This window comes from Danio rerio, chromosome 16 (genome assembly GCF_052040795.2).
Source record: "Danio rerio strain M-AB ecotype USA chromosome 16, GRCz13ab, whole genome shotgun sequence".
In the NCBI taxonomy this organism is placed as follows: Eukaryota; Metazoa; Chordata; class Actinopteri; order Cypriniformes; family Danionidae; genus Danio; species Danio rerio.
Genome location: NC_141036.1, coordinates 17,221,455 through 17,236,071, shown reverse-complemented (window position 1 = coordinate 17,236,071; position 14,617 = coordinate 17,221,455). Strand labels below are relative to the sequence as shown.

At 35.8% G+C, this 14,617-nt stretch overlaps 1 protein-coding gene across 2 annotated transcripts in view; it reads right to left on the bottom strand.

Moving 5' to 3' along the window:
* Nucleotides 1-14,617, bottom strand: part of kcnj14 (potassium inwardly rectifying channel subfamily J member 14) — a 65,374-nt gene that overhangs the window by 14,976 nt on the left and 35,781 nt on the right. The window contains 5 exon segments of one of the 2 annotated variants that reach the window (NM_001444207.1): nt 3,985-5,787; nt 6,178-6,309; nt 6,393-6,450; nt 6,633-6,725; nt 6,895-6,965. In NM_001444207.1, the coding sequence (NP_001431136.1) occupies nt 3,985-5,040 (1,056 nt within the window). In that variant the 5' untranslated portion in view covers nt 5,041-5,787; nt 6,178-6,309; nt 6,393-6,450; nt 6,633-6,725; nt 6,895-6,965. 2 annotated transcript variants of the gene reach the window in all.

Here is a 14,617-nt window from a genome sequence, read left to right as displayed (position 1 = left end):
GGAGCTATTCATTAAAAAATGTAACTTAAGTTTTATTCATTAAACTTGTTATTGCTCTTGGATTTTAGTTTAGATTTTGTACAAATTTCATCTCGAAGATGATCTTTTTAATCACTGTAAAAAACATTTAATGCGGATAATGAATTGGAATATAATAAGATATATCTTAATTGGGAAAATTACTAAATCTTAAAAGTTTTATTTTTCAATATTTTTGCAACTGAAATCTTCAATACTAATTTCTAGTTTTAGTCATTTCCATGATTTTTCTTTTTTTTTTTTTGCAATTGTACTCTTCAAAAACAATATAAAACACGATATCTCAAAAAAAGGGAGTTTTTGATCAGTAGATTGTAAAATTATTTAATATTTTTCTTATACTGATTAACTGTGTCAAAGTTTGTAATTACCTATAAAGAGCATCTGCAGATCAGCTATTGACATTTGAAACAGCCAATTTATTTTTTGCAGGTATTGCCACTATAGGACTTCATGTTGTTTGTCTTATTTTCCTGTCTGATTTTGACCTGCTCCCGAAATTACCCCTCCTATTTGTCTGTTACTTTCTTTATATGTGAAGCATAATTTCCATCCATACTTGAAGCTTTGATTAACTTCTTCAATATGAATCAATTTTCTATTCGGATCTCAAGCCTTACCAAATAACTCAGAAAGCACCAATCCGAGGCTACATTTTTTTGATGTCATCATGTGAATTTCTTATAAAGTATACAAAATACAAGACACTAAAGTATTTTGATACAACGTAATTATCCATTTTCATAAACCCTATCAAATACAAATTACAAAATATTATTTTGTATTTGAAATACGTATTTGAATTACAGGAATCATGTCCATCCCTGAGTGGGTGTTCCCTTCAGTTATTTTAAAATGAAGTAATGGACCCTTCATTCAAAAATCTTTCACTTGTAATATGTGAGCATATTTACTGCACAAAACTTGTCAGTGAACTACGAGGGCAAAAAAATAAAAAATAAATAAAAAATGTGCCTATTAACCTAAATCCAGTTGAACTGTTTAATTAATCGAGATTTTGATTTTTGGTCAGTTTCCTAAGCCCTATTAAAAGGTCTAAAATGGCACCTCAAAAGTACATTTTATGTACATAATTTGGGTATTAATATATACATCTGAGGAATCAATTGGGCATTTGGTTACAAATGTCCCAGTGACAGCTCCTGTACCTTTGTTTCTGACAGTGTACTGTGCTCAGTATTTTATGCTAGTCTATTTTCATTCAGATTAGTCAGCAACAGAAATATATATATATATATTTTGTTGGGTTTTACTGTCTTATCCCCGGGTTCATAAATCTGACCTTCTAAACTCAAAATATCATGTCTTGTTAGAAACATCACAGTTTTTACACGTAGACATGAACTCAATAAAAGACAAACATAAATGTCATTAGATGTGCTCATATCTTCATCTTTAAGACATCAAGATTTCATATATTAAACAAAAGCATACTGAAACAAATCATTTTAATCAGGCCATTAAATTATGTCACAAACACACAAACACAGACACACACACAGACACACACACACACACACGCACACACACACACACACACACACACACACACACACGCACACACACACACACACACACACACACACACACACACACACACACACACACACACACACACACACACACACACTGTAGGCAGATAAATGAGACAATGGTTTGCTCTGGTTAAGTTAATCCCCTCTGCAAATCTTATAAACCTCCGGTATGAGGTTGATAAAACAAGCCATCATTAACCACACCAACTGTCCAGATGTCATTCTGTCTATTTCTTTTCTCTTTCATTCGCTCAATCTCTTATCTTGCCATGTATCATACCATGCTTTTTTGCATGCTATTTCTTTCTTGTGTACAGTAGTCTTACAATTTTTGGCATTGGTAGCATTTTCAAAAGAACTATAATGTGAAATATTTTTAGGAATTCATTTTTTTTTTCAAACAGACAAGGCAATTTTTTGTATTTATTCTTATCATGCAGAAAGCTGGAACAGTAATGCTGCTAAATATTATATGTGTACTGTTAATACTATATGTGTACATATAAAAGGATACACTACCTGACAAGTCTTGTTGCCTATCCAAGTTTTAGGAACAACAAATAATAACTTGGCTTAGTTGATCATTTGGTATCAGAAGTGGCTAATATGAAATGCAAAGACATCTAAATTATGCTTATTTTTACCAAAATAAAATTTGATCATGCCTTGATTTTTAAGGATTTAATTAGGACAGTAAGGTCTGACTTTGTTGAGACAAAAGTCTTGTCGCTTTAGTATGAAGTATAAAGTAAAAATGTACTTTAATAGTTACATTTTATATAGTTATATTTTATTTATGAAATTATAGTTATATTTTATATATACAGTATATAGTATAAAGCCATAGTATAGTGGAAAAAGAATTGATATTGTGTATGACTCCCAAGAGCTTGGAGGACTGCATTCATACATCTCTGCAATGACTCAAATAACTTGATTCAAATATGATTTTTTTTTAAATTGTTTTGCCACAAATTTCAGAACCTTGGTGTCAGTTTTCAAAACTCTAAACATTCGCTACTTTTAACTCAGGCTCTCCAATGTTCAAACCTCTGCATGCTGCATTCATTTCCTTAAAAGTCTTGCATTTGCAGGATCATTGGTTCACATAATTCTTTTATCATACAAATACTACAGGAACAAAACTTTAGATCACCAGCACACAAGATGCACATGGATTCAATAATCAATCTTTAACAATCATAAAATATTATTGTTTAAAATATATGATACAGGTTTCATTATGGTTTAAGTGTAGAGGGAACAGTACAGCCCGTGGATACACTAAACTAGTTTTATTCATTCCATCATAATGTAGGTTTACTGTAATTGTTTTTCTCAATTTACGTCCCCATATAGAAAGCTGATATATGGCATATGATATGTGGCAACATAAGCAAATTACAATTGGATTACACATACTGTATATAAAATGTCATAATAGTCAATAATTTATCAAAATAATGCAAAAATCACTGTTTATATTTATTTTCAACCATATATATATATATATATATATATATATATATATATATATATATATATATATATATATATATATATATATATATGTGTGTGTGTGTGTGTGTGTGTGTGTGTGTGTGTGTGTGTGTGTTCATATACAGCCATATGGACACATATACAAATTATAGGTAATATATTTGTAAGGGTAACAAATATAGCATTTATTTACGTAATATATGTGTACATATTTGTAATTCTAAAAGTTGTCAAAAAATGACAATATTTGACTTGTACAGTATGTATATTTTATACATGTAAAATTCTTATGAACTATTATGTCACATGTAATTTGTATTTATTTCTATATATAAGATTTCTATTTTGAGATCTGTTTCCATCAGTCTGGTCTTGTGGATTTGGTTCTCCTCTACATCATAGTAATGTTTTCATTACTCAAAAATCTTGGAAAGACCCTTCTGTCAATGTGAATCCAGGCCTGACTTTGGTCTGCTGTGAAACAATTTTACTCAATATTAGACATGAGTGGATGGTTGTTAAAGGAGTCTTATATGGATATATGTTTGTTTTAGAGTATATGAAAGTTTATTACTTGGTAATTGAGTTTCAGTGAATGATGTAAAGATAACGATTGAAAGATTGAAAGATAACGTAGCCAATTGCATTATATCAGGCAGCAGCTAAATAACAAACCACATGTCAACAGTTTCATATATGAATTCATCATATATGAATTTTATATGGATATTTACAAAGTGAGAGTTGTTAATACTGTTTCTTGCAGATGACTGAATATATGACAAAACTATGGTCCTCATGGAAGACATTAAATACTATTAAAAACCCTTTTCATGATTCCTTAATAGACAAAACAATAAAAGTAATAAATTGAAAAAGACTCACTAACCTTAAGTAGCTGTGCTCGAACATGAGCCTCCACCAGGTGGCTCTTACGCAAGTTTCCCACTCGCCACATCATGCAGAGTTTCCCGTCCCTCACGGCCACCACAGCCACATCCGAGAACACCAGTGTCTCATTGCGCTTCTTGGGCTTGGCGATCTTAGCCATTACCGCCCCAATGATGAAAGCGTCGATGATGCAGCCCACAATGCACTGCAAAACGACAGCCAACACCGCCAGGGGGCAGGCCTCGGTAACACTCCGGAAGCCATAACCTATAGATGTCTGTGTCTCTAGAGAGAAGAGGAACGCCGCCATGAAGCTGTTCACCTGCTGAAAGCAGGGTTCCTCTGTCTCTGCTACCATTTCCACTCGACTGGAACCTTCGGTGGCATCCAGTGGAGCCAGAGAGGATGAAAGAGATGAGGGAGAAGAGGAAGATGATGCTAAGGGATTCAAATCCCCATGAGCAGCAGCAATGAGCCAGAACGTGAAACCAAAGAGAAGCCAGGTGAGCAAGAAGGAGAGGGTGAACACCACGAGCATCCAGCGCCAGCGGATGTCAACGCAGGTGGTGAAGAGGTCAGTTAGGTAGCGCTGGCCCCTTTCGCTCATGTTGACGAAGGTGACGTTGCAGCGCCCGTCCTTGCCTACAAAGCGCCTTCGGGGCCGGCGGGACTGGCGGCGGCGATCACGGAGCGGTGTGGGGGAAAGGGAAGGTAAGGATGCTCTTTTGTTCCTTTCCCACCTCCCTTCAACCCCAGACTCCCCACTGAGTGCCGAGCCACGTCCTCCCCCTCCCCTCCTTCCTCCCCCTTCCTCCTCATCATCATCATCCTTGTCCGCATCATCATCATCATTCTCATCCTCATCTCTCTCTCCGCTCCTTCCTCCATTGCTGTGGAGAATGCTGAGCACTTTGCCATTGCAGTTGGGAGATGGAAGTGTGCCCGAATGGGAGGAAGTGCCATCATCACTTTGTGCCAGCCTCATGACTTCTTCCTCATCCAGAGGGGTGTCCACAACCGCACTGAAGCGCCGCTTCACTCGAGCGGCCCCCATTACAGACACCCACAGAGTGACTGAAAAAATATCTGAAAAATGAAGTGTTCACGATAAATCCAGTGTAGATGGAAATCCTTGATTTTGTTTGATACTGATATAGATAGATTAATCCAAAATATGAAAAGTAGATTGTATTTCACAATGAGGCTTATGGCCTGGATGAGTCCTTATTGTCATTCAAATCCCGGCAGCCAATCACTGCCCAGAGACGGAACACAATTGCATTTGAGATCATCTCTGACATCATCAGTGTCCCTCTTGTGAAGATTCAAGTAGAGTCTTTGCTTAAAGGACACACCAATAAACTGGATTTCCAATTGAATTTCACTGAACTCAAAAAGTTCCAAAGTGTCTAGATCAAGTAAATAAAAGAATCCAGTTTCGCAGCATTAGCAACAGTTCTGACAAGGTCAGATGGCAGGCAGAGACCAGACAGAGGAAAACAATGGAGCATTAGATCTAACATACAGCTACTAAATAAGAAAGCGAGGAACTAAAAGGCACAAACAAACAAGGAAGAGTACAAGGATGCACAAGGAAATTCAAACTTACATAACATGAAAGGAAAAATATAAATAAGCCTCAGTCTCAATCTTTAGAACATATAGGGTAGGTTGAAAAGAACTAATATTTTTCGTGCATTAAAAAGTCTAGAACATATTTAAGCAATCAATAATAAAAGACACCAAAGTAACAGCATGCATATACAGACCAGTCTTTCCTTTTAGGACCTCTCCACATTTCCTTATTTAAATGGACAGATGTTTAAAGAGACAGAGAGACATGGAATTAATATGAAAAATTCCAAACATTTCTGAAAACTCTTTAGTTGTGACCACTTTTTCTTCAAGATTGAGTATTTTTAACTATTTTACAAAGAATAGGTCCCATTCCCAATCAAGTTAGACATTAAAACTATTCAAATAGTCATTCTCTCATAGTCAAGGTCCCATCTCCAGTCTGGTCCCAACTGATTTTACAGTCTCACAGCAACAGCCCAGTTCTCCAAAAGAAACTGACATTTTGAGCTAGTAAAAACCTCTTCATTGAAGTTCAGTGAGTAAATTACAGGGGAACATCTGATAATGCGCACAAAAATAATGAAAAGAGATTTGGAGAGAGATGAATTATGACCTGTTGATGAACTTTGTCCTTTCCAAAAGCTTAAAAAAGCTAGGTTATGCTTTTAGATCTTCCTCAGAGACCAAGTCCAGTTTGTTCGACAAAACAAACAAAAAAAACACTGTGCAGTTGTTGAAATATCCCCTAAAAGTGAACAGCAGGCCAGACAAGTGTAAGCTTAAGCATAAAGTATTAAAAATAAAGTGACAGAGAAAAAAAAATCAGACCTGATAAGTGATGTTGTCTTTTTTCAAATTCCTCCTTTGAGAAACATGTAGATCAAGGCTTAATGAACGTAATAGAAAAGAGAATCCTTTAAAAGGTGTCTAGTCATGACAAGTCCACTTGAACTAAAACATGTCACAATAGAGTTGAGAAAAATGTAACACTCAAAACAGAATCAATAAGTGACAGTATAGAAAAAGAACATTTCCAGAGTAAGAGGTGACAGAATCTGCTGCTCTCACACTGATATTGATGCTAGAAAAAAGTTTTTCAGGTCGCCGTAATGTTCCTTAATCTTTCTGTAGGTGGTTTTGCGTTGCGGACATCACTGTCTCCTGGGTAGAAAACAGGATATGAAAGTTATGCAATTTAAAAGGCAAGATCAAAATACTCAAATATGACGACAAAACATATTTAATTTATGTAGAGTATGTCAGATTGTTTTCAAGACATTGTCACAATTCACTATTCTTTAAGACTCAACTACAAAATATGGATATTTACCGCTTCTGGAATTTACCAAAGGTCATAGATCCTGTGTATTCTTTGATGCCCTTTCAGTCAGCAGGATTTAGCTTCAAAATATAAAATTGAGAAAAAATTAGTACCTTTTAATGATTTATATATTTATAAAAAACAGGTCAGTCATTATATAGCTCCCAGTTATTGGAGCTAATCTTGCACATGGTGACTATTTTTCATAATTATCTGACAAACCCATTAACTGGCAGCCTAACTTTCCAGATTAACTGACTTTGAAAAACGGTGAGCCGTTCTAAAATGACTCAAACCCTCTGACAGCGTTAAAGTGAGAATGTTTGAGCCACAGGGGAATGAACCACCTACTTATCCAGCATATGTTATTATGCAGTGGATGCCCTTCCGTGTCGCCATATGTCAGCTGTTTTTTTCCTGTAATTTTTTAACAATGTTGCTAACTCTTGGAAGTCCCCCAAATATCTGGTTGTAGAGGAACAAATGAATCAAAGAACAGGATATTGTGGAGAATCTTATTGGATATTCAAGATTGTTCATAGGGTTAAACACTGAAGAGACTATAAGAGTGGAGGAAGATCACAATAAAAAGACGTCTGATGTCTTTTAGAGACTAGTGACACTTCCTTCTCACTTTGATTATGTAACCTTGGATATTTATTAGGTGTATTACTTCTTCAGGCTATAATAACAGCTATGAATAATTTTTAATCACTTTGTCACATATTTGCCTTGATTATTTACTAGAATCATGGCATAGCCAACTAAAATACATACAAATATTCAAAATTAAGTGCTCACAAATTTCTGTTTTACATTACTAGGGCAAACAATTTTAATTGTCAAAACAAAAAGGTAGCACGTTCGCCTTACAGCAAGAAGGTCGCTGGTTCGAGCCTCAGCTCAGTTGGCGTTTCTGTGTGGAAATGTTCTCCCTGCGTTCGCGTGGGTTTCCTCTGGGTGCTCTGGTTTCCCCCACAGTCCAAAGACATGCAGTACAGGTGAATTGGGTAGGCTAAATTGTCCGTAGTGTGTGTGTGTGTGAATGACAATGTGTGGATGTTTCCCAGAGATGGGTTGTGGCTGGAAGGGCATCCACTGCGTAAAAACTTGCTGGATAAGTTGGTGGTTCATTCCGCTGTGGTGACCCCAGATTAATAAAAGGACTAAGCTGACAAGAAAATGAATGAATGTTTTTATAATAAAATTAACATACTGTAAGTGTTATGTTAAGAAGTGTGTTTAATAGTAAAGTGCAAATACTGAACAATCAAAGCAAACTTTAAGGTGTGAATAATAATGATACAGTAAACCTCAAACTCTGTAAACAAAACAAATTATGATGATCAAATCTGAGCTTTCAAGTAAAGGAACCAGTCATCATTATTCCAGTACATATTGCAACATTACAAATTGTAAAGTTAAATGACTACATTACCCCCTATGCAATAAAAAAAATAAATTAAAAAAAATATTTTAGATGTGGTGCTAGTGGCTGGGATGAAGACTTTAAAGAAAAGTAAAAAGCACTGCAGTTTTTGAATGTGCTGTGTTTGTCTGAGGTCATTAGTCTGCCGTTATTACTGAAATGTGTATATTCAATACAAAGTGTGAAGCAGGGGTGCGTTTCCCAAAAAACAACATAACTCGTGGCTGAACTATTATAGTTTGATGCATCGTTTGGGAAAAGAACGTAGGAACGAGTGTTCCCCAAAACCCGTAGTTTCTTTGTCGCAGATCTATCGCTTGAACCACATTAGTTATGACATAAAACGCCCATAATGATGCTCTAAACGGAGTGGAGTAACTACTTCTTTATAGAGCAACCCCATCATTTCTTTGTGCAAATTATATTGTTTTACAGAAACACGCATTTAAATAAAATCCAATATTAGTTTTGGTAAAAACATGCACTCGCTTTCCATATTAATTAAAATATATGTAAATGGCACATATAGGGCCTATGTTTGCTTTAATAATATTATTGAGAAGTTGAAAATTACATATTCTGTTCTAAAACATAAAATTACTTACAAAAGCTAACACTATTCTAATATCACATTTAAATAATATAAATAAATAAATAATGAGGCTATTAATTATAAAATTAAATTTAATATTTATTAGTAAATTTTAATAATCCTACAATAATAATAATAATATAAATAATATTAATGATGATGATGATGATGATTATTATTATTATTATTATTATTATTACTATTATTATTATTATTATTATTATTATTATTATTAGCTTCAAGTGCACAAGTTTGCGACATAGTTTGCGAATGTTTGTTGGAGCAATAGACTTGGCAAATGGTAAATCCACAAACTATGTTTTGGTTAGTTGTACTTGTTCTACTTGCTCACAGCATTGAAAAGTTGTTTTCAATTAGGTCTGAAAATATAACACACTGCTGCTGCAAAAATAATATAAATGTAACCCTTGAAGCAAATCTAAACACAGGTGGAGCTGGGGTGGAGGGGGGTCTCCGAAAGATGATCTTTTATATCTAAATTAGTGGAAAGTACTTCTGCTGCCCAACTCCAGTCTTTTCTAGTTTCTAGTTGATAATAATCTCTCTGACCCTTTTCAATCTGGTATTCGCCCCCTCCATAGTACCGAAACGGCACTTGTAAAGGTAGTGAATGATCTATTGCTTTCTGGTGATTCTGGCTCAGTGGTTAGCACTGTCATTACACAGCAAGAAGGTCACTAGTTTGAGTCCCAGCTGGGCCAGTTGACCTTATGGAGTGTGCATGTGGGAGTTTGCATATTCTCTCTGTGTTTGTTTGAGTTTCCTCTGGGTGCTACAGTTTCAGCCACAGTCCAAATACATGCGGTATAGGAGAATTGGATTAACTAAATTGCAAGCATGTCTGGGTGTTTCCCAAGTACTGGGTTGTGACTTGAAGCGCATCTGCTGCCTGAGACATATGTCAGAATAGTTGGTGGTTCATTCCACTGTGCTGACCCCTGATAAATCAGAGACTAAGCCGAAGTAAAATCAATTAATGAATGAACTATTAGGTCTATTCATTCAATGTCATTCTGTGACAAAGTACACACTTTACTCCAACAGAGCATTATCAAGCCATATTTTCCAAAAGCTGAAAGTATTTTTTATTAATACATTTTAAGAACATTTGTATTACATTTGGTAAATTGGTCTTGACTTTAAATATAAATCTAAAAGCTAGAACATCAAGAAAACATTCAGGTCTCACAGGGCTTTTTATGTTTTGCTCAGTGCAATCGCCTTGCTTTCTGTGAAATTTATGACATTCACAACAGAAACTGAAGAGTGCTTATGCATGTCACACCTTATTTCATCACAAGTCAGTGACCTCTGACTGTAACCTCTATATGTTTTATTTTAACCCAGGGCTGTTTATCTATGAATATTCTGTTTCAGATCTCATTAGAGTGCTAAATCTATTGATTAACTCTGCTAAAAACACCACTGCCGGAGAGCTACTCTGCTCATTAGTATCTAATAAGACCAACTTCAACAATTAGTTACACATTTTAGGTTTTGAATATGTTTAACTTTTCTATGCTTTGCATTTAGCATGAAACTGTCATAATTATACATGCATGCTATTTTTAGCTTAGTTTCATGCATGTTGTAGTTATCTCCAAAAATAAAGAACTATAGTAAATGAATAACAAGAAAAAATGTAACTTTTGGAAAAATATATATTTTAATTGATATGATTTTTTTTTTACAAAGCAAAGATGTTTTCATTTGTAGCAATAATGACAGTTTTGCTGGAGACAATAATGATTTGTTTATACCGAGAGGATTAACATTTTTTAAAAGTATAATAAACATTAAAAAATGACAACAAAAGGAACAAAATCTAACAATAACAATAGCAAATATAGCTACAAACAGCAATTATTAGGGTCAAGCGACCCAGCGGCCACATCATAAACAAGCACAGCAACAAGCTACAGAGCAAAGGGAAAATTCTATACCTTTTGGCAGCATGGTCTGAGCCAAATTTGGTGGAAATTGGGCTAACAATCTATGGAGAGTTCAAAACAACAGATTATCAAACTAATTCAAGAAGGTGGACAGGAAGTCGTGTCATTTAGGGATTAAATAATATCAATGAGCTCTGTATGATACAGGGAATCTAACAAGACCAGTCTCATGCCATTAGAAAAAACTATTCAAAATCATTCAATAAATTTTGCATGATTGCTATTGATAGAATTTTAATGTTTGTCAGTTTTACACAGAAGGTGGTGAAGGCTGACGTAGTTTGGTCAATGTCAGGTCTAGATCACACACATTAAGTTTGGTTTGAATACTTCAAGCCATTGCAGTGATTCAGCCTGTAATGTCATCTGACAGCATTACATCAAGTTTGCGCATTTGCTAAATTACAACAGTTTTGTCTATCAATATGAATTTCATAACTTTTGGTCTAGATAGTCTGAAGATGATCACATTTGGTGAAGATTGGACCAACAGTCTAAGAGGAGTTAAAAAAGAATGGTTTCAACAAAATCAAAAAGGCAGGAAGAAAGTTTGGCAGATTATGGCATAATTAGTATCTGCGTCAAAATAAGCATATGTAGACAAAAGTTTAGATAGATCTAAAATTTGGTGTCATTATCTTTAACTATCACAGAGATACAGAGCCTCAGATGTAGTTTGATGTAGTTTGGCATCATGCCATTACATTTATCGGTGCAGTAAACCAAAACCATTACACTTATCGACACAAATTCAATAACCTTTCGTCAGCATGGTCTGAAGATGATCTGAACAATGTACAATGTAGGTGGACTTTGAAAAAGAAGGTTTTGACTTAAGACTAGATGGCTGACAGGAAGTTCAGTTAATTAAGGCATAATTGGTATTTCTCTGGACAACCCAATGAATGGATCAAGTTTCATACCAATAGGCAAAATTAGTCAAAAGCATTTTAGAAATATTATTATAACGTTTGACCAAAAGGTCCCGAATACACAAACCGAGTTTCATAACAATTGGCTGTAAATTATAGAAATTTTTGACAATTCAAACTTGGCGAAGGCCAAAATGACTGACCTGGGAAAATCAGAAATCATACTCTGGTTATCATGAATTTGCACACATATTAAAAGTCAGAATCTCTCTCACATTCTCTCTCCTTATCTTTCTCTTCCTCTTGTTGGAGGTGTCTAGTGAAATCTCCAATGCTGCTTATGAGAGTGGAGTGCTACTCAGACAGACCTGATCCATTCCAGCATGTGCAGCATTCAGAGGTGTGAGATACGGGACCAAGGTCAGCGTGATATGCAGACATTTTAGAATAATTACAGGCGGAGAGCCAGGGCAGCAGTGCCACGCTTGTATCAGGGGGCACAGCAATTAACAGGAAATCTTCCAAATCTATGCAAAATCAAATCAGCTCAAAGGTTACACAACTATCAACTTCTGACTACATAACAATGTTAACAGCTTTTTTTTTTTTTAATGGATGGGAACGATGTCATACTGAACAAGCACTGGAAGCATATGCTAGCTTCTATAATCGGAGGTACATTGTGCATTTAAAAAAGTTAAGGAAAAAAACTTACTTCACAGGAGAGAATTCTTTCCATTTTCTTGTTGGAAATATTTAACATATTTATTCATTAATGATAAACATACAAAAATCAGTTCTTTTTAAAGCGTATTTTTTTAATGTAACAAAAAATCCCACTTGCACTAATGCAAGCATGTTTAATTAAAAAGCCCACCACGTAACAGGGATTCTGATGTTTTACAAACTTAATTCGTGGTTTAGGAACTTTTCAGATCTAAATATTTTTAAATATTAAAAGTAAACCTTTTAGTACTTTAAACTTGATCAGTAAGGTCAAGTGACATCATTCCTGAATCTTTCATAAATGTGGGACATAATTCCATCTGTTCAATGGTAAAGAATGATGACCTATGGATTTTTGGACACATTTTTATATAGCAAAAGTTATTTTACACAATTTAATGTTGTAGTATCAGAAAAATGACTAGGATTTTATAAAATAATTGAAATATTGCCATACTAAAAGTAAAAAAAAAACTACAAAGACAACAAATAAGAACAGAAAATACAGAAAAACAATTATATTGTTATGATGTGTAACATATGATCCATGGCAATATTTGATCAACCAATAAAGTAATTTTTACCAATTTTTTTGTGGTTTACATGTTAAGTCAATGCAAACGCGCGAATAGAGATCCTGCTGTGCGATACGCACAAATGGCGTGGCGCGAATGACGCAAATTGCGCGAATGGGGCGGGGCGAATTGAGCGTTTTAATGAGCGTTTCGCGCGAATCTCTCGAATTCGAAAATCTGAACTTCAGCGTACATTTGCGCCGCGTTAACCAATCAGAAGCTTGCTCTTGTGGGGGCGTGATTGTGACGTAGAACGTGTTGTCGGTGTTCCGAGGGAAATCCTCCAGCCTTCACCGACAGTGAATCAAACTCGGCTTGGCTCAGTCAGAAGCACCGCTGAAAGCCTCCGTCATCCAGGTTAAGTTTCTGGAGGAGTTTATGAGCTCACAGAGCTGGATGCTTCTCTGAAAGGATGTAGTGGACTCAGACACGACCCTAAATGTATCAACGCTGTTTTTCAATCTTCATAAAGCACATAAACACGATTATTTTTTTCATAAAATCCAGTTAGCCATTTAGCTATGAAGCTAGAGTCACCGGGCAGACAAAAGCCCTGCCCGTCACGCGAATCCGCGTCTGTTCTGAAGTGAATTTGACACGCGAATGAAGTGGGGTTTGACGCGCGAATGAAACGGGTAAACTCAAATGTTCACGCGGCTATTTACGCGCAAATAGCGCGATTTATCCGCCTGATCCGCGTGTGGTGTGAACACAGCATAACAGTTAAGGGACAGTCATTACGGCGATGGAGTATAGCACTTCCGTTCCCCTCCTCGGGGAATGAAGGTTTACTTCTGTAACCTCAAACGTTCCCCTTTGGTTGGGGAACTTCAGTGCTATAAGTGGATTTGATCTTGGAAAATCCACGTATGGGAGAACTATGGAAAACGTCATAATGACTGCACCTTACCAACGCCCCCGATGAGGGGATAGTCAAGCAAGCGTGACGCACCCCCATCATGGGAGGCGAGGTCCTCCAACGTGTCCCTGGCCCTAACTTATCCCACTTCAACAGACTTTCTATTTTGCAGAGACAGAAAATAAACAACTTAAACACAAATGTTTTGTTGGAATAATGCTTCTCGGATGTTTTCACTATAGAGATGTCTAGCAGAGTAATTAAACCGCGAACATATTTCCTGCCTTTTTGATGATCTACATACACGTTTCGCTCTCCGACAGCCAGTCGACTCGCCTCTGACCTGTCACTCCTCTAAATACATTCTAAATGGCGGCGCGGGAATGGAAGTATTGCGCAATAACTCATTTCTGCAAATGTGGCGAGGGCTTTACTTTAACACGAGAGCTCATTCATGTACGGAAATCGCTAAAACATATATGCGAGCTCTTAAATAGGCTTTTTTTCCAAATGAACTGCAAGTCCTCTCATGATCGCCTGTGTGCTCAGATTGAATACAATCGCGATCTCTCCACTATTAAAGTAGACATTATTTATTTTTGCTCCTTTACTAAATTTAGTCAAAAGTATTCAAAGTTATCAAGTATTTAGAAATAGATTGATGCATTATCGATGAAAATGCTAATGGTCTTCTTATTTGGCTGTA